This window comes from Dama dama, chromosome 24 (genome assembly GCF_033118175.1).
Source record: "Dama dama isolate Ldn47 chromosome 24, ASM3311817v1, whole genome shotgun sequence".
NCBI lineage: Eukaryota > Metazoa > Chordata > Mammalia > Artiodactyla > Cervidae > Dama > Dama dama.
The window spans coordinates 57581179-57605611 of record NC_083704.1 but is presented as its reverse complement, the minus strand read 5'-3'; the positions used below and the strand labels follow the sequence as shown (position 1 = coordinate 57605611).

At 41.9% G+C, this 24433-nt stretch overlaps 1 protein-coding gene across 2 annotated transcripts in view; it reads right to left on the bottom strand.

Annotated features, from left to right (window-relative positions):
• Positions 1–7149: 7149 nt before the first annotated feature.
• Positions 7150–24433, bottom strand: part of LZTFL1 (leucine zipper transcription factor like 1) — a 55408-nt gene continuing 38124 nt past the window's right edge. For both annotated transcript variants that reach the window (XM_061128823.1, XM_061128822.1), the window contains exons 2-10: positions 20497–20621; positions 18158–18352; positions 14712–14772; positions 13625–13696; positions 12516–12581; positions 12351–12428; positions 9752–9928; positions 8890–8993; positions 7150–7594 (exon numbers count right to left, since the gene is read on the bottom strand). In XM_061128823.1, coding sequence (XP_060984806.1) covers positions 7576–7594; positions 8890–8993; positions 9752–9928; positions 12351–12428; positions 12516–12581; positions 13625–13696; positions 14712–14772; positions 18158–18352; positions 20497–20573 — 849 coding nt within the window. In that variant the 5' untranslated portion in view covers positions 20574–20621 and the 3' untranslated portion in view covers positions 7150–7575. The remainder of the gene's footprint in view (positions 7595–8889; positions 8994–9751; positions 9929–12350; positions 12429–12515; positions 12582–13624; positions 13697–14711; positions 14773–18157; positions 18353–20496; positions 20622–24433) is intronic.

The following is a 24433-nucleotide window of genomic DNA, read 5'->3' as shown; positions in this document are numbered from 1 at the left end:
AAACACACATGCTTCGTTTCACAAGCTCAACATTTCCAGTTATACTGGATTTCTCGTGCCTGTCCGTATTCAAAATGTGGTCACTGGCCCACAAGGGGCACTACCAGGGAGCCTGTGAGGAATGCAGACTCCCGGGCCCCGCTCCAGGCCTCCTGAGTCACAGCCTGCCTTTCAGCAAGACCCCCAGGGGCTCTGTAGGGATGTCAAGGTTTCAGGAGCACTGCTGGGCTCTTCAACATGGTTTCACGGCAGGATCCTCTATGCAGCTTTACGGCACAGATGCAGGATCCCAGCGAGTGTTCCCTTTAGAAGTCACATGGAGTTGGCTCCGGCTACCTTTTCCAGAAGAAGGAGCCTGACCACCACCACTCCACACTCATTTTATTCATGGCTGCAAATCTCCTCCCCTCAAAATTCCACTCCACTGTCCACTTCCCATGTCCCCAGGGTCCCTTGTAAATGATCCCCCTTCTAACTGCTTTTGCCCACCTTTTCAATTTCTTCTCTAAAGTACACTTGAGTCAACAAAAAAAGATCTGCAAGACAATTTTTTTGTATATGCAACAAAAATGTCTCCTCCTGAACTTGAGGAGCTCAAAATATTTTCCCTGCTTACTTAACCAAGGTGTATGCTGCCTGGAGAGAGCCAGCTCTCTTACTTCCTCAGTTCAGTTCAGTCGCACAGTCGTGTCTGACTCTGTGACCCCACGGACCGCAGCACGCCAGGCCTCCCTGTCCATCACCAACTCCAGGAGTTTACCCAAACTCATGTCCACTGAGTCAGTGATGCCATCCAACCATCTCATCCTCTGTCATCCCCTTCTCCTCCTGCCTTCAGTCTTTCCCAGCATTAGGGTCTTTTCAAATGGGTTAGTTCTTTGCATCAGGTGGCCAAAGTATTGGAGTTTCAGCTTCAGCATCAGTCCTTCCAATGAATATTCAGGACTGATCTCCTTTAGGATGGACTGGTTGGATCTCCTTGCAGTCCAAGGGACTCCCAAGAGTCTTCTCCAACACTACAGTTCCATAGCATCAATTCTTTGGCACTCAGCTTTCTTTATAGTCCAACTCTCACATTCATATATGACTACTGGAAAAATCATAGCCTTGACTAGACAGACCTTTGTTGGCGAAGTAATGCCTCCTCTTTTTAATATGCTGTCTAGGTTGGTCATAACTTTCCTTCCAAGGAGTAGGCGTCTTTTAATTTCATGCCTGCAATCACCATCTGCAGTGATTTTGGAGCACAAAAAAATAAAGTCTGACACTGTTTCCACTGTTTCCCCATCTATTTGCCATGAAGTCATGGGACCAGATGTCATGATCTTAGTTTTCTGAATGCTGAGCTTTAAGTCAACTTTTTCACTCTCTTCTTTCACTTTCATCAAGAGGCTCTTTAGTTCCTCTTCACTTTCTGCCATAAGGGTGGTGTCATCTGCCTGTCTGAGGTTATTGATATTTCTCCCAGCAATCTTGATTCCAGCTTGTGCTTCCTCCAGCCCAGCCTTTCTCATGATGTACTCTGCATATAAGTTAAATAAGCAGGGTGACAAAATATACCTGACATGCTCCTTTCCCTATTTGGAACCAGTCTGTTGTTCCATGTCCGGTTCTAACTGTTGCTTCCTGACCTGCATACAGATTTCTCAAGAGGCAGATCAGGTGGTCTGGTATTCCCACCTCTTGAAGAATTTTCCAGTTTGTTGTGATCCACACAGTCAAAGGCTTTGACGTAGTCAATAAAGCAGAAATAGACGTTTTTCTGGAACTCTCTTGCTTTCTCGATGATCCAGCGGATGTTGGCAATTTGATCTCTGGTTCCTCTGCCTTCTCTAAAACCAGCTTGAACATATGGAAATTCATGGTTCACGTACTGTTGAAGCCTGGCTTGGAGAAATTTGAGCATTACTTTATTAGCGTGGGAGATTAGTACAATTGTGCGGTAGTTTGAGCATTCTTTGGCATTGGCTTTCTTTGGGATTGGAATGAAAACTGACCTTTTCCAGTCCTGTGGCCACTGCTGAGTTTTCCAAATTTGCTCGAGTACTGAGTGCAGCACTTCCACAGCATCATCTTTTAGGATTTGAAATAGCTCAACTGGAATTCCATCACCTCCACTAGCTTTGTTCGTAGTGATGCTTCCTAAGGCCCACTTGACTTCGCATTCCAGGATGTCTGGCTCTAGGTGAGTGATCATACCACCGTGATTATCTGGGTCATGAAGATCTTTTTTTATAGTTCTATGTATTCTTGCCACCTCTTCTTAATATCTTTTGCTTCTGTTAGGTCCATACCATTTCTATTCTTTATTGAGCCCCTCTTTGCATGAAATGTTCCTTTGGTATCTCTAATTTTCTTGAAGAGCTCTCTAGGTTTTCCCATTCTATTGTTTTCCTCTCTTTCTTTGCACTGATCACTGAGGAAGGCTTTCTTCTCTCCTTGCTATTCTCTAGAACTCTGCATTCAACTGAGTATATCTCTCCTTTTCTCCATTGCCTCTTGCTTCTTTTCTTTTTATAGCTGTTTGTACTTCCTCAGAGTTTTGCTCAAAAGTCACCTTCTCCTGAGGCCTCAGAGATAAGCTTAGCTAACAGGTCAACCACCACCTCCGCATTTTATACCCTTCTTGCCTGCTTCATTCTATCTCCTTGGCCCTTATCACCATTTAGCATATAACGAGAGTTTCTGGTTTATCAAGTCTGATTCGTCAATTTACTTAGAGGTAACTACTGATTGTCCCCCTGTGCTGGGCGGGCCCTGCTCTAGGCACTGGGCAAGGCATGAGTTAACAGGACAACCCAGACGCCAGCTCTGCAGGGCGGGCATTCTGGTAAGAATACAGCCTGTGGCTTCTCCATCTCAAGAAAAACAATCCCTCTGCTTGATCCCACTTTTCCTTCTGGCCTCTGCCCTGTTTCTACTTTATTTTCTAGGAAAACTCATCAAGAGATGTCTACATCCACTCTGTCTCCAGACTCTCTCCTCCCATTGGTTCTAACAGTCTCCTGCTCCAGGCTGGCTACCACTGCTCTAACTAAAACTGTCCAGGTCACCGATGACCCCCACGTGGCTGACTTGAGCGGCCAGTTTTCAGGCCTCCCTCCCTTGACCACCCAGAGGAGTCTGACCCAGGTGATCACTCCTTCCTCCTGGGGGGGCCTTTGCAGGCTTGCTGCCAGGACGGCACTGTCTTCTGGTTTCCCCCCTTGCTCTCCTCAGCTTATTCTTCCTCTCTCCATGATCTGTGATACTGGAGGACCCTGGGCTTCTCACCTACACTCACCTCTGTATCTTTCGTGACTGTGGTCTAAAAGCCACCTTTACATTTTTAACTCACAACACTGTAGCTTCAGCCCCAAACACACCTTAATATTTGGACTTGTATGTCTACCACCTACCCAAATCCCCATTTGGAGGTCAGGGAAGGGAGGCATCTCAAATTTGTGTAAAGAGAGTGTCTAATCTTCAACTCCCAAGTGAAGTGTAGTAAATCCTGGTTAAGGTATTCTAAGGTTTAGTTGGGTAGATAAACAAAATTGTGAGATAGCCTATGATGGAATATGACTCAACAATAATAGGAATGAACTACTGATACAGACACTAATATGGATATTCTTAAATATGTTTTGCTGAGTAAAAGAAGCCAGGCAAAGAGGAGGACACACTATGTGAGATCATATGAAAATTCTAGAAAAGGCAAATCTAACCTATCATGAGAGAAAGCACATCAGTGGCTTCCCAGGGCCCAGGGTGGAGAAGACTAGCTGGAGAGGGGCAGGAAGGAACTTGTAGGTGATGAAAATGTCTGTATCTGAACTGTGGTAGTGCATACACAGGTGACTGCATCAACCAAAATCCATCCAACAGGATCTTAAAATGCACGTATGTTATTGCTGTCAAGTTTACCTCAAAAAGGTGATTAAAAGTAAGGTGGCTTGTTTGTTTAGAATATATAATGATCTAAGTGGACTCGGCAGCAGGTCTAACGATGTTACTTCTAAGTACCAAAACACATGGCAAGAATGTATTGTGGTAGGAGTGTAAATTAGTGTGGCCACTGCAGAAAACAACAGAAAGGTTCCTCAAAAAGCTAAGAACAGAATTGCCCAATGATCCAACAGTTCCACTCCAGGGTATATATCCAGAAAAAAAACGAAAAGACTAATTCAAAAAGACACATGCATCCAATGTTCAGAGCAGCACTATTAACAATAGCTGAGACATGGAAGCAACCGAAGTATCCATCAACAAATGGAGAAAACTGTAACACAAAACCCTCAGAATGGGAGAAAATATTGCAAATGATGTGACCAACAAGGGCTCAATCTCCAAAATTTACAAACATCTCACATGGCTCAATGCCAAAGAAAAAACAAACCACCCAATCAAAAAAGCAAGCAGAAGGCCTAAACAGACATTTCTCCAAAGAAGACACACAGATGGCCAAGAAGCACATGAAAAGATGCTCAACATCATTAATTAGTAGAGAAATGCAAATCGAAACTAAAATGAGGTATCACCTCACACCGGTCACAATGGCCATCATCAAAAAGTCCACAAACAATAAACGCTGGAGAGAAGGAAACCCTTCTACACTGTTGGCGGCAATGTAATTGGCACAGCCACTATGGGGGACAGTATGGAGGTTCCTTGAAGAAAAAAAAAGCCACCATAAGATCCAGCAATCCCACTACTGGACGTATATCTGGAGAAAACCATGGTTCTGAAAGGATACAAGCACCCCAAGGTTCACTGCAGCACTGTTTACAAGAGCCAAGACAGCGAAGCAACCTAAATGTCACTGATAGAGGAGTGGAGAAAGAAGCTGTGCTGTGTCCGTACAATGAAACATCACTCAGCCGTCAAAAAGAATGACAGTGCCATCTGCAGCAACAGGGATGGACCTGGAGATGATTATACTAAGTGAAGTGAATCAGAGACAAGTATCACATGGTACCACTTATATGTGGTGTCTAAAGAAATGATACACATGAACTTACAAAGCAGAAACACTCACAGACTTAGAGAACAGACTTGTGACTGCCGGGGGGAAGTGGGGAGGGAGAGGGATGGACTGGGAGTTTGGGGTTAGCGGACGCAAACTATTACCTTTAGAACGGATGAGTAAGGCTCTACTGTATAGCACAGGGAACTGTATGCAGTCTCCTGGGATACACCATTAAGTGGAAAAGAACATAAAAAAGTATATGCATGTGTGTGGCTAAGTCACTTTCTGTATAACAGAAATTAGCACAACACTGTAAATCAACTATACTTCAACACTAATAAATAAATAAGTAAACATTTCTATAAACTCTTTTCAACTCATCAGAATGGAATAACAAATAACAAAGGTTTTATCACATAGGATAACAAGTTCAATGTAGAGCAGTATTTTCCTTATGAGTTATATAAGCCATAAACAAATGATCATTAAACACTAATATGACTCAAAATGGATTATGAGGAAAAAATGAACACTTAAATTCTGAGCAGACGAAATCGGTAACAAAAACCCTTTACATTTTATTTTTGTCCATAAAGGTCTGAGTCATAATTTAGCAGGAGCCTTGAGTATTTAAGCTAAACTAAAGTTGCACTGTGACAGCCACTGTGCAGTCCATAGAGCTTAGCACACTGAAAGTTCAATCAGGGCTTGAGGCGACCTTCTTACAAATGCAAAATACAGCAACTAAAAAGACTGTCTTAGTTAAATGAGATAAGACTAGGAAAATGTTAAAAAAAAAAAAAAACTTCAGTACTGCATTTTGCTAAGCACATGAGTTACACTCTCACACACTGACACAAGCAGGCACAAAAAGTATTTATATGGTGAAGAATCATCCTGTTAATTTATGCCAAGGAATGTCATGTTTATCTATCTTAATGCAGGGCACAGTTAGGTTTTATGGTATCATAAAGACTTTTGATTTATTATTGAGCTGGATATACAGAATATTTCAAAGGTGCTATCAAAAAAGAAAAAAATACTAAGCTGAAATTCTACCTAGCGACATAGGTTTTTCAACGTAACTTTCTTCCCTATGCATCAAACTAAGGTAAGAAGAAAATACATGGTTTTTAAAAGATACCAAGCCATTTAAAAAAGAGTCTGTTTCTGAATTTAATAGAGCATCCTGGCCCATTGAATAATGGCATAGTTTTTGGACAGAGAGTGAATTCTGGCCTAGAGAAGTGTGGTGTGTGACTGGAATACTCAGTGGAAGCTCTAAAAGGACCCGGACCCCAAGGCGTGCCCGCACAGTGAGGGCCGGGCCGGGCGAGGAGTGACTACGCAGGTGGGGCTGCTCAGGACGGGATTCCTCCCTCACTCCCCTCACTCAGCCATCTTTTACAGACTGCCTTCTGTGTCCTTTCAGGGGACGTTATCTTGCCCTTTATCATTTGCTCCTTCAGTGTTTTAATATAAAACCTACAAGAAAAACAACAAATTCAAGGCTAGTATTAAAAGCTTGAATAAAAATAACAAACCTTTTCCTCGAATCAGTAAACTCTTCCTGGTGAACAGAATCTTGTGGAAGTGGGAATGATTACTTTCTAAATAATGCGTTAAAAGTAAGTACTTTCCTTCTGAAGCATTAACGCTTTATGAACGTTATTTTTGTTTATCCTTATAGTATATTGTTGCATTATGCAAGTACAGATACCTAATTTCTAATGATTTATCCCAAAACATAAACAAGAAAAAGCAGGCCAACGGAAATATAATCAAAACCTCTTGAAAATGGTTACTATAGATGTACCTAAGTAAATATAATCAAAAGTTGAATCTCAAATCTAGTAACTGATTCTATGTTGAATAGAGATCTTTTAAAAAGTGTTCTCATTCAACACATAATTTCATAGAATATTCTGTAAACTGAAGTATAAGATTTCATTTATTCTGAGTCCAGATACTTTCTTAACTGTAGAAGTACAAGGATGCCTCTGTCTTCTTCATCAGTAACACAGACTTATGATAAGGTATGCTGCAAAAAATGTCTGACTGAAGAGTTAATCAAATCCTCATGTTCACTTTTAACTTTCATTATAATTGGTAAAAATGATGCCTATAATAGATGGCATTCACATTTTCAACAAATTTACATATATATATATTTTTGATGATCACAGAGAAAACAATTTAGATTTCATTTTTAAAAATAAGGTTTATTTATAATAAACTATCTTTAATAATTCTATATTTTTATTCTAGGGAATGCACAACTGTAGACAAAGCTAGCTTTAACATTTATTGAAAAGGTGTACTCTTTATATGAATGTAAAACAATACGTCTTTCTTTACTATAAAGAATTCTCACTGCATTTGAACTAAGAATCTGGAGCACTCGCAGAGAGGAGTTTGGGATGACCAGCCAGAATCAGTCAGGAGGTTTTCTCTCTTCTCAATTAGGTAACTGAAATAGGCACTCTAGCTCTAAATATCATAAGCAAAGTCTAAATCTTAGAAAACTAAACAGAGGGAATATAACAAACTGCTTCAAATACATGCCTGAGGTGAGAAAGGGTTTGTACTTTCATATTGTGGCAGCTTCCAGATGAAATCATCAGTTTTTAATCTTCAGGTTCATATCTGGAAAGAGATATGTATTTAATTAAGAGTATAGTGTCAAATGTTGTACCAAATGAGTTTACCTAAAACACTTCCAGTGACTAAGCCAGTAATGTTGCATCCTTCATCTAAAATCACCTCTGTGGCACAAGTCAGATTCTTTCAAGGCTTGATGGGGGTGAGCAGGATGATTCCTTCTGCAGCTGGAGAATGGATCAGATAACCACTGACATGCCATCAGGCTCCAAGTCTCTACTATATGTGGCATCTACACCCGTGTCAGCTTAGTAGACTGTTATCTAATTGAAGGCCTGATGGACACAAACAGCTGATGTGGCCTTGTGAGTACAAGGTTAACCAACCCCCTTCTCTAAGGAGAAGTCTGATCTGGGATTCACTTCTCAGCTCTGGTACCCCGGAACTCTGATAAAGGTAAAATGTCAGCTGAGTTTCCAGGCAGAACCACTGATAGCAGAAATGACCCTGATTAGAAGACTCCATCTGGACCACAAGAACTGTGGCCAACCATACATCCATGGCAGAAACCAGGGCTTAGGCTTCCCCATGTGCAGTGAGTTCTTGGACACATCCCTGCCGGAGCATCACGTAACTGTACCAGAGACACCGCCCCTACGTGGGGCATGGCCTTCTAAGGCTCGCTGGCTCTGGCATCCACACACGGGTCTCATTCTGTAGCCCCCCACCTGAACTGTCAAGTTGGGGCTTCTCTGGTGACTCAGATGGTAAAGCATCCACCTGCCAACGCAGGAGGTGCAAGAGACTCAGGTTTGAGCCCTGGGTTGGGAAGATCCCCTGAAGAAAGACAGAGCAACCCACTCCAGTGTTCTTGCCTGGAAAATTCCAGGGGCAGAGGAGCCTGGCAGGCTACAGTCCACAGGGTCACAAAGAGTCAGACACAACTGAGCAATTAAAAAACGAGTGTCACGTGGGAGCACAGTGTGAGCAGACCCTGGGCTGCAGCAAGGACACCGCTGAGCAGAAATGTCTGGCGCGGCCCCATGCTCTTGCTGAGGTGTCTGTCCAACATCCTGCCGAGAGAATCCAGGGCAAAGGCAGCCCAGTGTGGCCCTGAGTGACTCTAAAGGTCCAGCTGAACCTGAGAAGAAACCCCAGTGGGTGTGACGAGTGAGGCCTGGCCAGAGCCCCTTTGTCTTTCCCAAACACAGGCTGCCGGACTGAGTGACAAAGCAAGTCCCCACTGGCCTGACCTCTCCGGACACGAGACTAGACTTAATGAAGGACAGACATCAACCCAGCAGGGGGACAATCCAAGGGGCGGGGTCAGCACAGCTTACTTCGCCAGTCTTTTCCTCAGGTCTTTGATTTGGTCATTCTTCTTGGTAAGAATCTCCTTCATGTTTCGATAAGCTGCTGTTTGTTGGAATTTCTTCTCTAATTCCTACAAAGGGAAAAATTTCAGTCCGTTAACAAGAAATATTTAGGAAAGAAAGAACACATCTGATGAAAATATACATTTTTGCCCTCATTTACTAATACTCTGCTTATTTTCTTTTCTAATTTATTTCTAATGTATTTGTATAAAATTAAGACTATTCAAACTTTAAAAATACATTCTTTCAAGTGAGAAGCCAATAAAATGGTAACATTTCCCAAGTACAATATTAACAAATAACTCAAACATACTATGCCCCAGACGTGGGAAATCTATTTGAAACAGTAAATTCATTTTCAGATAAAACAGACAAGCTCTTCTTTCTAAATCCCAAAGTAGTGCCAGTATTTTAAGAAGAGGATTTTAACTTTAATTACATTTTGGCTTGTACATTCTTAAGAGTCTAATCCCTAACGTGAAAAGAATAGTTCTCTGCATACTGCTTGTAAATTAAGAAACAGGGACAGACCCCTTCAGAAAAACACCACCCACTCCTCTGCCAGACTATAAACGGCATGATCAGGAAAAGCAACATGGGGGTGCAGGGCGGTGGGTGTAAGCATACAACAGGAAGGAGTATAGGCTTTTTATTACTACAGATATTCAAGTGTCAAAGAACCATCTTTTTACCAAAAGTGGTAAATCTTTTAGAAGACAAAGTGCCTAGTATCTTGAGAAAAAATAAAGTGAATCTGCAGCTGTTCACATTTCCCTTAGTTACACTGCACTCATCACTTAATGGGATGTGGACAGGCAAACCTGACCTTTTCAGCCATGCTCAGCTGCTCCTGCACCCTGAGTAGGTCATGCTTGGCCGTCGCTAGATTCTCCTCCAGGGATTTCTGGTTTTCTGTCTGGTCATTAAGTGTCTTCTGAAACTCACTCTTTAAAGCAGCAACTGTGTTTCCCAAGTCACTCAAGTCTTGGGCCTTTATAAAATCCTATGAAAAATACGCACATCCACATAATTTCAGGCTGACATCCTAAATAGTAACAGCTTTAGATTCAACACCTCATCGATGGAAAGAGAGGAGGCTGTGTGTTGCATGCACACGCCAGCCTCCCTCGCCGCTGCAGTCCTGAGGGTCACTCGGCACCCAGTGCATGGTGTCCTGCGCACACACACAGTCACCCAGCGGTCACTGATTTCCAAGTATGTCAAATACGATTTATGGGCTGTTGGGATTCCAAAAGAAGAACAAGAGAGGTGAGATCCTAAATTGGACAAGGTTGTGCTTCCCACAGTTGGGGTGGCAAGCAGGTTTCATTACTGAAAAGTCAAGGTAAAAGACATCCTGGTGAGGGGCTTCCCTGGTGGCTCAGTGGTTGAGAATCCGCCTGCTGATGTAAGAGACAAGGGTTCGATCCGTGACCCAGGAAGATCCCACATGTAGCCGAGCAGCTAAGTCCGTACACCACAATTCTAGAGCCCGGGAGCTACAACTACTGTGCCCACATGCCCTAGAGCCCAAGCTCCACAACAAGAGAAGCCACTGCAATGAGAAGCCCAAGCACCACAAACAAGAGAAGCTCTGCCTCACCGCAATTAGAGAAAAGCCTGCGCCTTTCAGTGAAGACACAGCACGGTCAAAAAAATCCTGGTGAAGAATTTTGAATGATACAGATGGAAACATAATAAAATTAATACAATTTATATAAAAAATGTAATAGACATGTTTCACAGTATTATGAGAGCCTAATTAATGCTTATTGAGTACATGGCTTGCTACATTTATAAGACTAAGTTTTTTATCTTAATTTGATATAAACATATTCGTACACTTTGTCTGTGTAATATAAGCAGCTGGATCTTCTCTCTACTTAGATCATGTTTTTTGCCAGATCAGTTTTTTATGTAAAGAAGAGCAATATTAATAAGACAGGAAAATGGTCTATAATTGCTAACTATGAAGATGAAGCACTACTATCAACAAAAGAAAAATTCCTTATTTTTGAAACCTGGTCTTGAAAAAGATTTTATTTCACTGTGTCTCTGTATGCATTTTCCTTTTGCCAAGTCTTAAAAAAGTAAAACTGGAGCAAAGTCTTCAATGGCTTGTAAAACAAATTTATCATCCAAAAATGCAACTGTTTCACTTTTGAGAAATTACACAACTGTTCCAGAGTATTCAGCTGTTTTATAAATTTATGGTCCCTGGTATATAATGATTGAAAATCATATATATTTCCTTTCATTTTAGCCATGCAAGAAGTATCCTTTCATTTTAAAAAAGTATCTACAGATGAAATAATGTAATGTCTGAAATTTGTTTCAAAAAACCATGGGGGAGAAGAGAAGAAAGCGGAGGTTAACATGAAACAGGCTGGCCATGCCTTGGTGACTGAGTGGTGAAGGTGAGTGATGAGTACCTGGGTTACATTACACTAGTCTCTCTATTCTTACACGTTCGACATTCTCCACAGAAAAACGGTAACCAACGTCTAATGAAGCAAGTTTGGGGACGGTTTACTAGACATTTACAATGGCACTAAACCCACGAGGAAAGTCAGTGCTGCAATGAAGATTCAGTCACACAGCCCCGCTGACGGGGTCCTACTACAGCATCTCATCTCGATGCAAAGGCCACACGAGGCAGAATGGTGCCCACGACGACTTCCAGGGTGGAGCCGGGCTCGGTCACTCCACTCAGACAAACCTGGAGAACTTTTAACACTGAATTTCACTATTTTACACAAGCCCTGCTAGATACAGATGGATCTGAAGATGCACAACTAATAAATTCATTTTATCATACTCCTGAAGGGAAATTTAAGTAAAAATAAGTTCTGTATAATAAAACCCAAATTCAAATCCCTGGTGGTGCAGTGGTAAAGAACCCGTCTGTCAATGCAGGAGACCGGGGGTTCGATCCCTAGATCGGGAAGATCCCCTGGAGGAGGAAATGGCGACCCACTCCAGTATTCTTGCCTGGGAAATCCCATGGACAGAGGAGCCTGGTGGGCTACAGTCCATGGGCTTGCAAAGCCTCGGACAGGACTTAGCGACTAAACCACAATAACAAATCCAATTAACTAAGAACTCTTCCATTCTTCTCTCTTTCCCATTGGAACTGCAATGGGAAACTGAAAGGGAAAAGAACTTAAAAAAAAAAAATTAAGCAAATCTTAGATGCCCATGGGCTCTGGGACACGTGAAGCATGTGAGCCATGGATGTGCCTCCACTGCCCTCAGCAGGTGCTCACGTGGCCTTTCCTGGACAAGTCTGTCTCGATGCAGGACAACAGTGGTGGCCTCCGCCTCAGGGAGTGGCCGGTGGTGGGGCATAATAGTAACTAAGACCTCATGTAAGTTTATAACTTGATTCTAGCTGGAAAATGTGAGAAAGCTGAGACTGATTTCACCTTCTGATTCCCCTGCTCAAGCTGTAAATCCTGCAGTGCTCTTTCCAGCTTTGATTTCTCATCCAATGCATTTGTTGCCTAAAATCAAGAGTAAACAGGAAACATTCAATATTTAGTCTGTAAGTAATGCTTTCAATACTTTTGTTTTAAGTATTTCTCAGTTACCTGTGATTCAATGGTCTTCAGTCTTGACTTCAATCTCTCATTCTCTTCTTGAAGTCTTATAATTTCCTTTGTGAGTAAATTCAAGTTTTACTATGTTAGCCAGAGTACTTTTCATCCTTGAAATTACTTGTTTCACTCATACATTTAATTTTTAAATTATACAGAAACTCCAGAGTCTGCATGCCCTGGCTACTGGTAATATCCCAGTTTTACCCAGCCCACCAGCCTCAACATCTATGAGTCATCTCTGGCTCTAAGACTTCTAGCTCCTTCCTTCACAGTCTCTCAGACTTTTTTCAGCCCTCTATTCTCAGCCTTTTCCCAAAGTCCCCTCTCTGCCATCTCTCACCTAGCTGATCCTGAAACTCTTGGTCTGTTCCTGGCCTACACAGCATGGCACTTGCCACTTATCCTCAAAACACAATCACCACCAATCCACACCCTGTGTCCAGCCCCTAACTGGTGTCTGTGAGTGGAGGCCCAAGGCCCTCACTCGTTAGCGGCCCCACCACGAGGTCACCTGTCCGTGCAGTCTCATCATGCCCCAGCACATATCACTGCCCAGCAGAGTCTGCACTCTACTCCAAGGCATGCCAGCCTTCGCTCTGCCTCGACTGCTGCCCACTCTGTCCCCTCCTGGCCCTTCTCTCCTGACAATTCACTGTATCTTCGCCTTCCAGCCCAGCCTGGGCACCACCATACCCAAGAGCCAGTCCTCCACCACTCTCATCCACATGGCACTGTGTCTTCTCTGCCGCCCTGTGGCACAGGGGTTAGCAGTCTCCTCCTCCATTTCTAGAATGTTAGTTATCCCCTCCCAATGAGACCAGAAGGTTTTGAGGGCAAAAGGCCAGGTATTACTTTCCTTTTTATGTAACAACATCTAGCATAATGTTGAAAACACAAGAGTCAATGAAAAATAGCTGTATATTGGTAATTATTGTTTATAAACCTCTTACTAAGTACCATTAAGGACAACTACTTTTGACAGACTAATTACCCTCAGTGGACAGAAGCCGGACCTTCCACCCCAGTCTCCACCTAGAGCTGTGCAGGCAGCCAGCATACATCCTTAGAGTTCCCATTTCTCAAAGTGATGGCAACATTACCTTGTTCAGGAGTTCTGCTGCTCCACCTTCATGAAGTGGAGCAAGTTTTGGCTTCATGCCGTCTATGATGGACTGAAATGAAACAAAAAAACCAAACTGAAAGCACCACCAAATAAAGTACCTGTAATCACTGAACCTTTGTACTTTCTAAGCGGAAGACACTGTGCAAACCTATCAATGGGATGTCAGCCAGACATTCACTGGTTTGCTTCTCTACCACAGACCAGTGCTTAGGACAGAGTCTGGCCCACAGTGCCCAACGAAAGTTAGATAAAAATGAAACCCATCCTCCTTGTATCTTAAACAAACAAACAAAACAAACAGGCAGAAGAGAAAGGTGGGAGGGATGGTAGTCAAAGCCAGAGCAGATAAAGATCCTAGTACCTGGGGACTGAGGTTTTATACTGTGGGAGCTGGAAGCTCGATTTCTGCACGAACTCCCCAAAATTGCAATAATGATGAGGATTTAGGTAAACTACACTGCTGACGAGTAACCTGACACAGCTTGATACACACATTCTACAATATGTATTAAAGCAAAAGAACGCATGCCCTCTGAACCAGAAATTTCTTAGCTAGAGCTAAGTTCCCAAGGAACAATCAGAAAACTGTTTTGTATGTGTATGTTCATGGATTCATCTCGGTGGTATTTTACTATGCAACGCCAGAGTATTCGTGGTACATGCACACAATGGAAGATAATAAGACTGTTTAAAGAGAGAAGCAGGTCATGACGAGTACTGTTTGCCCTTGAGAGATGAGGAGAACGAGACTCCGTCGTCTCCGTCACACAGCTGGGGAGTGACAGTGCCTGGATGCCCGAGTGAAGAGCTTGCACAGCTGGGAGGCGGGGGCACTGAAGGGGCGTCGTGAGTGTGTGCATGCATGTGTGTGGGAGAGCAGACAAAGCAAGTTCTTCATAGTAACTTCCAAAGCTTTACTTTTGCCTAAAAATCCACAAGGCAACTTTTGAATTCTGGTCTTGAGCTGAATGCTTTTCCTTCAGAGTTCTCACTTCAGCCTCTGAATGTTCTAAGCAATTTGAGGATGTTAAACAGTGGCTATTAAGATAAGGACCAAAAATTACCTTTTTATTTGAAGATGTAAATTCCGCTTTTTCAAATTCTGCAACTTGCTCTAATAATTCTCTTGAAGATGAAAGAAAATATGAAAAAATAACTGTTTAGAATAGATTTGTATCATACACACAAGACAAATAAAAACATTGGTACCAACCTATTATATGCCAGAGACAATAGAGCAAGATGAACAAAACCTCATCACATCAAAAATAGTATAGTTACTAAAGGCAGACGAATGAAGTTCCATGCACTAAAATCTGAATTCCCATAGCATCTATTATTTTGTACTTACTGAGTGTACAATATAATTGCCATAAATAAACTACAATGTTAATATAACATGTCTCAAGTTTGTAGTCAACACTGTACTTTTGAAGTGCTAAAGGGAAATTGAAGAAAGTAGGGAAAACCACTAGACCATTCAGGTATGACCTAAATCAAATCCCTTATGATCATACAGTAGAAGTGAGAAATAGATTTAAGGGACTAGATCTGATAGAGTGCCTGATGAACTATGGACAGAGGTTCATGACATTGTACAGGAGACAGGGATCAAGAGCTTCCCCAAGAAAAAGAAAAGCAAAAAAGCAAAATGGCTGTCTGAGGAGGCCTTACAAATAGCTGTGAAAAGAAAAGAAGCAAAAAGCAAAGGAGAAAAGGAAAGATATACCCATTTAAATACAGAGTTCCAAAGAATAGCAAGAAGAGATAAGAAAGCCCTCTCAGTGATCAGTGCAAAGAAAACAGAGGGAAACAATAGAATGGGAAAGACTAGAGATCTCTTCGGGAAAATCAGAGATACCAAGGGAACATTTCATGCAAAGATGGGCTCAATAAAGGACAGAAATGGTAGGGACCTAACAGAAGCAGAAGATATTAAGAAGAGGTGGCAAGAATACACAGAATAACTATACAAAAAAGATCTTCATGACCCAGATAATCACAATGGTGCGATCACTCACCTAGAGCCAGACATCCTGGAATGTGAAGTCAAGTGGGCCTTAGGAAGCATCTCTACAAACAAAGCTAGTGGAGGTGATGGAATTCCAGTTGAGCTATTTCAAATCCTAAAAGATGATGCTGTGAAAGTGCTGCACTCAATATGCCAGCAAATTTAGACAACTCAGCAGTGGCCACAGGACTGGAGATCAGTTTTCATTTCCATCCCAAAGAAAGGCAGTGCCAAAGAATGCTCAAACTTCCGCACAATTGCACTCATCTCACACACTAGTAAAGTAATGCTTAAAATTCTCCAAGCCAGGCTTCAGCAATACATGAACTGTGAACTTCCAGATGTTCAAGCTGGATTTAGAAAATGCAGAGGAACCAGAATCAAATTGCCAACATCTGCTGGATCATCAAAAAAGCAAGAGAGTTCCAGAAAAACATCTATTTCTGCTTTATTGACTATGCCAAAGCCTTTGACTGTGTGGATCACAATAAACTGTGGAAAATTCTGAAAGAGATGGGAATACCAGACCACCTGACCTGCCTCCTGAGAAATCTGTATGCAGGTCAGGAAGCAAGTTAGAACTGGACATGGAACAACAGACTGGTTCAAGATAGGGAAAGGAGTACACCAAGGCTCTATATTGTCACCCTGCTTATTTAACTTAAATGCAGAGTACATCATGAGAAATGCTAGGCTGGATGAAGCACAAGCTGGAATCAAGACTGCCAGGAGAAATATCAATAACCTCAGATATGCAGATGACACCACCCTTATGGCAGAGAAGAAATAGTAGTAAAGAACTTCTTGATGAATATGAAAGAGGAGAGTGAAAAAGCTGGCTTAAAATTCAACATTCAAAAAACAAAGATCATGGCATCTGGTCCCATCACTTCATGGCAAATAGATGGGGAAACAGTGGAAACAGTGGCTGACTTCATTTTTGGGCTCCAAAATCACTGCAGGTGGTGACTGCAGCCATGAAATTAAAAGACACTTCCTCCTTGGAAGGAAAGTTATAACTAACCTAGACAGCATATTAAAAAGCAGAGACATTACTTTGCCAACAAAGGTCCATCTTGTCAAAGTTATGGTTTTTCCAGTAGTCATGTATAGATGTGAGAGTGGGACTATTAAGAAAGCTGAGCGCCAAAGTATTGATGCTTTTGAACTGTGGTATTGGAGAAGACTCCCTTGGCCTGCAAGGAGATCCAACCAGTCCATCCTAAAGGAGATCAGTCCTTGGTGTTCACTGGAAGGACTGATGCTGAAGCTGAAACTCCAATACTTTGGCCACCTGATTCGAAGAGCTGACTCATTTGAAAAGACCCTGATGCTGGGAAAGATTGAGGGCAGGAGGAGAAGGGGACGACAGAGAGTGAGATGGTTGGATGGCATTACTGACTCAATGGAGATGAGTTTGAGCAGACTCCGGGAGTTGGTGATGGACAGGGAGGCCTGGCGTGCCGTGGTCCACAGGTTCGCAAAGAGTTGTACATGACTGAGCGACTGAACTGAATTCAAAGGGTAACTGCTCTAATATACATTGTTATCTGATAGAGGTTCAAGGAACACTGGTTTTAATAGAATATCGTGGGAAAAATGGAATTAGTTCACATCTACTGAGTATGGTAAATTCTCAAAGAAGACAGATGGTTTCCACCTGAACATTTCCTCTTATTTGCAAAAGTATGTGGATGCTGACTATACAAAAGCTTTTATAGTGAATGGTGGTAACTACTCTTTTAAGCTTCTTAACAGGTCAATTTCTCAAAGTTTTCTCATTGATTACCTACTGACAGTTGGTGAAGCTAGATGGTTTCCTCCCCGACCCGAGGCCACAGCCAGGGATGCTCAGCACAGACCGTGAGCCCTGCTGCATCTGTGCTTAGCAAACAGCCCCCGGGCTCATGTCAGTCTTTCCAGGTGCCTGGCATGACTTTTAGCAGAGTATCAATTTCACTGATTTTACCATATTTTTAAAATATAAGGGAGCTTTTTGATGTTGTTCAGATTACAAAACTTTCTAAGAAAACTTTCCAAGAAAACTTTCCCTATTTTAAAGATTGGTATATAATTTTAATGCAATTAATTTAGAAGTAAACTTCCCATACTACTAAGTGTGATTTGATGCTAGTTGAATTAATTTTTCAAATCTGTTTCATAACCTCTACTTTTTAGTTGACCTATCTCTAAAAACTTACTACAATATTGATCAGGCTAACCAAAGCTACTATAAGGAATAATTACTCATCACCTTCAGAGCAATCTCACAGACCTCAGAGGTCTTCATCACACCTAGCAACAGTGGAAGCAGGGCGCTCTGAAGAGGACTCTGAGGGGCACCTAGGAGATGACTCACTAACTGGATGCTTTGCTGTCTTCCTACCCAAATTTTCTCACACACTATGCTCAAGAAAAACCAACAGCAGAGACAGTCACGAGCTTTCAAGTGCATGCTTGGGCCTCTATGGTCACAACTGTGGAAAAAGATATTACTACCTGTTTTCAAGTTCAGAGATATCTGTCTGCAGCTTGAGGTACCACTTCTCGGCCTGTGAGAAAAGTTGCCGCAGAAGCAGCACGTTGGTGTAGGCCGTGTTGATGAGCTCAGACTCCACTTCGCTGTGGACCACAGACTGCAACCCATTCAGCACCTCAGAGACTTCATCGATGGTGAAGGTCTCCTCCACAAGCCTGAAAAACAACCACGGTCCAAAACCTCTGCGTAAACAACAAAAACCATTTACAATGAAAAACAAAACTAAGAAGCCCCCAACGTGTCATTGAAGGGGTGAAAAGGTTACAGTGAAAGTCTCTCTGGGAACTAGCTTCTTTATTTGTAAAACAGTTTGAAAATAGTTTAGATTCAATTAGTTTTTGATGGCTGGTTAAATGATTAAACTGTGGCTCGCTCTTCAAATGTGCACATCCCTTCATACAAGTTATGTGCTCAGAAACAAGCCCCAAACTATCTAATTCTTCTTTAGCTTTTTGGTGAAAATTAGCTTTATCACATTTAATTATTTCATAAGTCGCCTGAGAGGTGTAATTCCTCCCTTTCTTTATATAAGTTGTCCAGCATTTCAAAGATCTTATAAATTATTCACAAGTTAGTAAATGCCTATAAAAAAATTAGTAGTAATTATGTATGGCTTTTCTTAGCATCTTGAGACCTGAAAGAAAAAAAAAACCCTGAACTTAATTAAAGCTCCATAAAAATGAACATCATCAAAAGTATTAAAATCCCACTCTTTCACAGAGGCTGTTTGGGTTGGAAGGGAACCCCAGAGGCATTTGCTTCAATCCCGTCACTTCGCAGATGGAACACAGGCTCAGGAGGTGGAGGTGATGACTCAACCCCACAGTCATTTCCAGTAATCTCGGAAACATGCCCGACAACTGAACCCTTGAGAAAGCATCCATGCAGGCCTCCTACTGTCAATGACAGGTTTACATAACAGTCCTCTCCACTCCCTACCTCCATCCCCAAGGTCCTTGATCCTTCAGACACTCAGTGGGTGAAGAGCTACAGCCCTGATGCTGGTCATCCTTTCCCTTGCTCCAAAAGTAAGAAGGACACGTTGTGTCCACAAGGACACAATGCAGGTAGCCACACCAAACTTCTCTCACAGTTATACTCAAGTTAATATTATTTGATCTACCAAGCTTTAATGTTTTGTTTACCAAGCAGAATTTAACAACTCTTAAAAACCCAGATGTTTAAGTCCCTGTTAAAAATATCAACAATCTTCCTGTATTCTTTAATAGAACAAACTAAATCTGTTTAAAAATATTTTTTGTATTTTTTTTTTTTGAGCAACCCAAGGAATTTAACCACTCTTAAAAACCCAGAAGTTTATTTCAGATTCAAGTCCCTATTAAATATATTAACAATCTTTCTATATTCTTTAATAGACCAAACTAAATCTGCTTAAAAATATGTTGTTTTTTGAGCAACCCCAGTTCATTACTACGAACAGCAATTAAGGTACTCCAAACTCCAATGTGTAAAGTAAATAATGAAGTACCTTCTTTGGCTATCTCACAGTCTCACCAATCAGACTGCTGCTTTTATCTGCTGTGAGTCAGGAAGTCAGATTATCAGACTAGATTAATAAATTGAACAGATAAGTCTACAGCTGATGGTCTCTGCTACTGAGTGATGTTAAGAGTCTACCACAGTTGCAGGTCACTTCAAGACCTTTTTTATTTATATCCTGACATTCAGGTGTGCCAAAATCTGACCCACAAGCACCCCGAGGTCTCTTTATTATTCAGTCATTTTGGCTGCTTCCCATTATCCTCTATCACTACATTTTCTATGGATTTTTATTATCTCCCATTACTAGTCCAACCAAACAAATTATCACCTCTTGCAACAAGTCAGCTAACAATTTTGGTACTAGTTAGCAAGCTTTTCATGGTTTCCTGCTGTTTTCTCCTCTTCTATTTCAATATAAAACTGTATAGGTGTTTTCTTGCTAAATGCCATGTCTGATGGCTCTACTCTTTTAATTCATAATTCAAGTAATTAAAGTTCTGGAATCTCTACTACAGCAAGCCAATTATTAACCCAGCAGCACTTAACAATTTCCTGACTGCCCTTCTGAAACTCTGCAGTTCCTTAACTATCCTATGTGCATGTTTAATATCAGATTGCCCCCACCACAATCTGATTTCTTGAATTTCACATATCCGTTTACATGTAGCTGCTTGCAATGGATAACTGATCGTATCCTAGCAGTGGTTTGTATGGCCTCTGCTACAGCTGCCCCACACTGGCCACCAGAAAGGATGACTGTCACTTCCCACTGGGTCTCCTCAGCATTCTCTGATACCTGCTCTCCTTGAGGTCCTGGAAGCAGGAATCCACAGTTTTGAGTCTCAAGCCTCTTTTTGAACGAGCAAAACGCATATAATTAATAACTTCATTTTGATGGTGCTCATTTAGACCCAACTCTGCCTGAAAGAGAGAAGTAATTTATTAGTCTTGAAAATATAGTAAAGGAACCAGCAATGAAAACGTACAGGCTCTTCTGTGGTGCAGACTGCTAAATGTCTACTAAATGCTGTTCTTTCCATCTTTCCAGACGCATGGCTATTGTTTAGTCGTTAAGTCATGTCCAACTCTTCCGTGACCCCTGGACTGTAGCCCATCAGGCTCCTCTGTCCATGGGATTTCCCAGGCAAGGATACTGGAGTGGGTTACCATTTCCTTCTCCAGGGGATCTTCCTGACCCAGAGATCAAACCCACATCTCCTGCATTGGCTGCCCAACTAGAAAACACTCTCCAGCACTCTTGAAGTCAGGCGTGATCACGTGGCTACTTCTCAGCAACAGATGTGAACAGAGGAATGAAAGCTATTTCTAAAGCCTGGGCCTTAAGACATGGGGCACATGTCTGCCACACCCTATTTCTCTGAAACCTGGAGGTGAGACTCTGCTGAACCATGCAGACAGCACGCTGGTCTCGGGGCTGGGGGAGCGAGATGAAAGGGAACTGTACCCCAAATAACTTCATGGAGCAGCACAGACCCACATACCTGAGATGAGCAGTGAGAAGGCTGTTAAGTGTGAGAGAGATAAACTTCTGTATTCTTTAAGGCACATTTTATAAAAAAAAAAAATCTCTATTAGAGCAACTTAACCTTATTCCATCTCACACAGCCTTAAAAAATATATTTGGTTTTGAAGCAGCCATCAATTGCTCTTGATTTTCAACCAGATGAGAGCTTGACAACTACAAGCTAGAGACTGATTAAGTTCTTTTTCATGTTATAGCTACACTGAAAATTACAGAAGGAAATTATAAAATTGAACATCTAATGCAGGGGACTAAATAAGTTAGAATTATCTTTAAGAATAATTTGATGTCACAGCCTTCTTATGGGAGACAAAGGTATATTTTGCAGTCCTCTTTTCCAGGCTTATCTCCTACTCTCAGCACACAGGGCTGCCTCCAACATTGTGGAGGACACCACGAAGGTCACTGGGTGTGATCTTCACTGTCTAAGCCCCTCACCTTGGCTTTGTTGCATCTACATACATCGTCACCTGTAGATGTAGAACATAAGACTACAAGGGCCATGACCTTGTCCCTCTGGTTCTGAGTATCCCCAGGACTCCTCATAGTGCCTGGCACACAGTGGACACGTGCCTGACAGTGAACTGAAAGAGTTCCTTCTTTTGAAGGTCATTCATGGCTTTAATCTGTTCGCTTTCAAACTCCTGGGGGACTTCAACCAATCACTTCTCCTCTCAACACTCTACAGAGGTTTCTTCTTCCCTTCAGACTATAGAGAAGGCTGCACACAAACCTCATTCGTGTGAAACCAGAACAAAACCATAGGTCCCCTCCAGCTACCACTGCATTTCTCTAGCTCTCTTCTGCTCTTGTACCTCCACACTCTATATGCTGCTCCAACCGCCTTTGCAAACCTCACCAGCAACTTGTTATAACAAGTCCAACTACTGTGGCTGATGCTTTGCTGTCTGCTGACCTGCTCCATTCTCTGCCTGCTAACCCCACCTTCCCTTCTTGATCTCACTGGTAGCCTTCTCTTCTTGAGCTTGCCTCGTAAGCAGCTGCACTTCCCAGGATGCTGCCCTTAGACCCTTACTCTTGTCACTCTATATCCTCTCCTGGATGACATCATCTCTTTCAAGGTGTTACCTACAAGCATCTCAAGTATCACAGGCTGGCCTACAAACCAGCACCCCCCAATCACATGAATGGCTCCATCAAGTCTTTTTCTCCCCCATGTTATTTTTAATACTTCAGTTAAAGTTCAATAAGTTAAGAATTACCCAAGACACCATGATGCTCTCTAATGGTTACCTATCCGGTAGACTGCTAAGTGACTTCACTTTCAGTTTTCACTTTCATGCACTGGAGAAGGAAATGGCAACCCACTCCAGTATTCTTGCCTGGAGAATCCCCAGGACGGAGGAGCCTGGTGGGCTACCGTCTATGGGGCCGCACAGTCGGACACAACTGACGCGACTTAGCAGTAGCAGCAGCAGACTGCTTCAAAACAATCAGGTCAGGTATTTTGGCCAATGTAAACCAACACATTTGCGGTATGTACTTACATTTCCTGACTCTACCTTATTTGATTAAACTGGTAATTAACTTTTTGCCTTAGGGATAGACAATGCGAACAGAAATAAGGAAGAAGTTTCTTGTGTTTTAGTTTACATGGATTGTTAGCCAACTCCTCGAACTATTTCAAATGTCAATGTCAAATTTCTAATTTCTAATATTAAACATTAGAAACAGTAACGATGACAACATCTAAAAGTCACTCAGAAGTTACAAAGTGCCAAGCATGATCTCATTTAGTCCTCAATACAACCCTATGAAAAAGTAAATATAAACCTACTTTACAGATAGAAAACAGATACAAAGAATTTTTTTTTTCTATGCTATTGAATTGGCAAGTGGGAGAGCAGAGACTTGAACCAGGAAATCTAACTCTGAAGTCCACACTGCTTTTCAAATCCTTTTTGGAAAAATGGCAGAATTTAAGTAAATAAAGAACAAAGATATGTTACAGTTGCAAATCAACCTGAGTTGTGACTCACAAGAAGACACATCTCCACCAGGCATTTGAAATAAACCTCAATACCTACATTAGAAACGATGTTATCTCTATACTCAGAGAAGTGTCAGCAAGAATATCCTACAATTTGAAATCTCAAAATGATGCCACAACTTGCTAAAAAAAAAAAATCTCATAGAGTTTCAATTATTTTTGCTTACAGTATTAAATCTATACTCATAAGCCCTCCACTCCCCAAACCCTTTCTCTAACCCCATTTCCCAAGATTCTACTGCTAAGAACACTCCTATTCAGTCAAATTAGTCTGCTTACCAGCCTTGAACATCCTCTACTTTCCCTCTCATTACCCCAGTCCTTGATTAAAAGCATCTCTCCATTCCTATTCAAGAATCTGAATCTGACCCAGGGTGTGCTGGTGAATGCTTAACGGGCATTGGTGAGGGTGGGGGTACAAAACTGATTTGCAGCCCTTGCAAATTTCCAGTGTAAAAACTCCCAGCATGGCTGGTTTCAAGCTATCAACATGTCACTGCACTGCAGAGGTGAGAAGAAATGCATATAACTGCCTCTCAGAGGTATACGCATGCTCCAGAAAACCACCAAATTCCTACCCATCCTTCAAGAGCAAACCTTTTTTACCTACTCTGTGAATCCTCCCAACATGCCCTCATTAACTCTAGTTATGCCTTCCTCCAAAAATTAGCACACAGGTGGATGAGATGGTTGGATAGCATCAACGACTCAACCGACATGAATTTGAGCAAACTCCGGGAGATAATAAAGGACAGGCGTGCTGCAGTCCATGGGGTCGAAAAGTCAGACATGACCTAGAGACTGAACAAAAATTATTAGCTGTCTTTTTTTTCCTAGGTGTTGCTCTTTCAAGTAGACTGTAAGCTCATGACAGCATGAATCATTCCTTATACCATACAGTTTCCTCATATAGTGCCTTGTGCAGACTAAGTGCCCAATGCGTATCTATTCTCTTCTGTCAAGTAAACACTGTCCCCAGACCAAGAAGAAAAAATTACTGAAACTGAGAATGAAACTTAGAACAAATGACAGAAAAGTTCGTCTAAAATGGATGGGAGTGAAGAAAGGGAGCGGAAATAAGCAGCTGATTTCAGTAGCAGAAATAGCATTAGCCTGGGAAATGGAATAACAGCAGATAAGAAGGCGAACAGATTGCAATTTTCTTGTGACATCACCACC